This window comes from Amblyraja radiata, unplaced genomic scaffold (assembly GCF_010909765.2).
Source record: "Amblyraja radiata isolate CabotCenter1 unplaced genomic scaffold, sAmbRad1.1.pri S109, whole genome shotgun sequence".
Classification (NCBI taxonomy): domain Eukaryota; kingdom Metazoa; phylum Chordata; class Chondrichthyes; order Rajiformes; family Rajidae; genus Amblyraja; species Amblyraja radiata.
In genome coordinates this window covers 1,385,002-1,387,321 of record NW_022630099.1, presented here as the reverse complement: position 1 = coordinate 1,387,321, position 2,320 = coordinate 1,385,002, and the positions used below count along the sequence as shown (strand labels likewise).

The 2,320-nt window shown below is 42.8% G+C and overlaps 1 protein-coding gene across 1 annotated transcript; it reads left to right on the top strand.

The window, feature by feature from the left end:
* The first annotated feature begins 1,174 nt into the window (after nt 1–1,174).
* LOC116969129 (tachykinin-like peptides receptor 86C) lies at nt 1,175–2,074 on the top strand. Its single transcript, XM_033016066.1, has one exon. It carries the CDS (start codon nt 1,175–1,177, stop codon nt 2,072–2,074), a length of 900 nt encoding a protein of 299 aa, XP_032871957.1.
* The last annotated feature ends 246 nt before the right edge of the window (nt 2,075–2,320 follow it).

Here is a 2,320-nt window from a genome sequence, read left to right as displayed (position 1 = left end):
GAAGGTTCACCAGACTGATTCCTGGGATGTCAGGACTTTCATATGAAGAAAGACTGGATAGACTCGGCTTGTACTAGCTAGAATTTAGAAGATTGAGGGGGGAACATATGGAAACTTACAACATTCTTAAGGGGTTGGACAGGTTAGATGCAGGAAGATTGTTCCCGATGTTGGGGAAGTCCAGAACAAGGGATCACACATATTAAGGATAAGGGAGAAATATGTTAGGACTGAGATGAGAAAAACATTTTATACACCGAGAGTGGTGAATCTCTGGAATTCTCCGCCACAGAAGGTAGTTGAGGCCAGTTAATTGGCTATATTGAAGAGGGAGTTAGATGTGACACTTGTGGCGAGAAAGCAGGTACATTGTGAGGTGAATCCAGAAATGTGTGAGACTATAATGACCACCAACTAATGTGTCTGTCTTTCTCAAAATGCCAATATTACGCACTCATTTGTCTATTGTTCAAAACGTTATAAATGTTGGTGTGATATATTTGATATATTCTCAAAGCTATTTAAGACAAAAATGGAACCTGACACTTAATGATTATATCTGGAGTAAGTGGAGATGGGAACAAATTAAATACACACCAAACTCATTTTTCAATAATGGGTTAATAACAGCAAAAAAAACTTATACTTAAATTTTGGAAAAATGCTAATATACCAACATTTAAAATGTGGATCAGTAATATGCTGGACACAGCACATTTGGAAGAAATGAGACTCCTCCTAATAGACAAACAAGACCTAATCTTAAGGAGTTGGTCCCCATTTATTGATTTCTTGGATTCATGTGGTGACATAGTATCATGAAAACCAACAGTTTCAGGTATGGGTGAAAGATGATTTAGAATATTTAAAAAACCCCATCTCACTGTGGCAATGGAATAATCTCCCTCCTGTTTTCCTTCTTCACTTATTCCTTCTCTTTCACCTTTTCCTTATTGGTTTTTCACCCACGCTCACTAATCTATTCTTCACTTTTCACAACCTATTTTCTTCTCTCCTTTCTCACTTCTCTCTTTAAAAAAAAGGGAAGTTGTACAGAGAATGTAATATGTTAACGTCGTTTTTGTACCAATGCAGTGCACTCACTTCTAATTTAAAAAAAATATATAAATAAAAAAAATAATGTGTCTGTGATCATCTCTCATCAGCGAACGGGATGTCCATTCTCATCATCTCCCGGGGCAAGTGCGGCCTGACGGGGTGCATCACCTACTACCTGTTGAGCATGGCGGTGGCGGATCTCCTGGTCGTGTTGACCAACGTCATCGTCAACCGGATATTGGGCGTCTACTTCCCAGCCAGCTTTCTGAGCGTCACTCCAGTGTGCGCCGTCAAGACGGTCGCCCTGTACGTCGCCAAAGACTGTTCCGTCTGGCTGACCGTCGCCTTCACCTTTGACCGATACGTCGCCATCTGTTGTCCGAACTTCCGGAACAAGTACTGTACCCGGCGCCGGGCGGCGCTGGTGATAGGTCTGGTGTGTGCGGGGTGCCTCTTCCGGAACATCCCCTGGTATTTTGCATTTGAACATTTAGTTTTAATCGACAATGTCCCTTGGTACTGCATGTTCGTATCTAACTACTTCACATCAAGATCTTGGATAGCGTTTTCATTCTCCAATCTCGTTGTCTCCCTCTTCCTCCCATTGGGGTTGACCCTACTTTTCAACGCACTGACTATAAGATACATTTTACTGTCCAGTCGGATCAGAAGACGACTCCGGGGCCAAAAGAGTTCGGGACACGAGAGTGACTCCGAGATACAAAACAGGAAGCAATCGGTCGTGTTACTTCTGGCCATATCCGCCAATTTAATAATCTTGTGGTTGACGTTCGTCGCCCATTACATTTTTGCTCGGTCGATCGGAAAGTACTTCTATACGACATCCGATCCTTTGTTTTACTTTAGCGAGACTGGTTATCTGCTCCTCTTACTCAGCTGTTCCACGAACACACTCATCTATGCCGCGGTGCAGTCCAAGTTCAGAGAGGAGATTAAATATCTCGTGTTGTATCATTTCAGGCGAGCCGCAGAATTAATCAAATCACAACGTTAGTCAGAATGAAGTAGAGAAGGAACTGCAGATGCTGGTTTGCACAAAAGGACATAAAGTGCTGAAGTAACATAGAAACATAGAAAATAGTTGCAGGAGTAGAGGCCATTCGGACCTTCGAGCCTGCACCGCCATTCAATATGATCATGGCTGATCCACCAACTCAGTATCCTGTACCTGCCTTCTCTCCATACCCCCTGAGCCCTTTAGCCACAAGGGCCACATCTAACTCCCTCTTAAATATAGCCA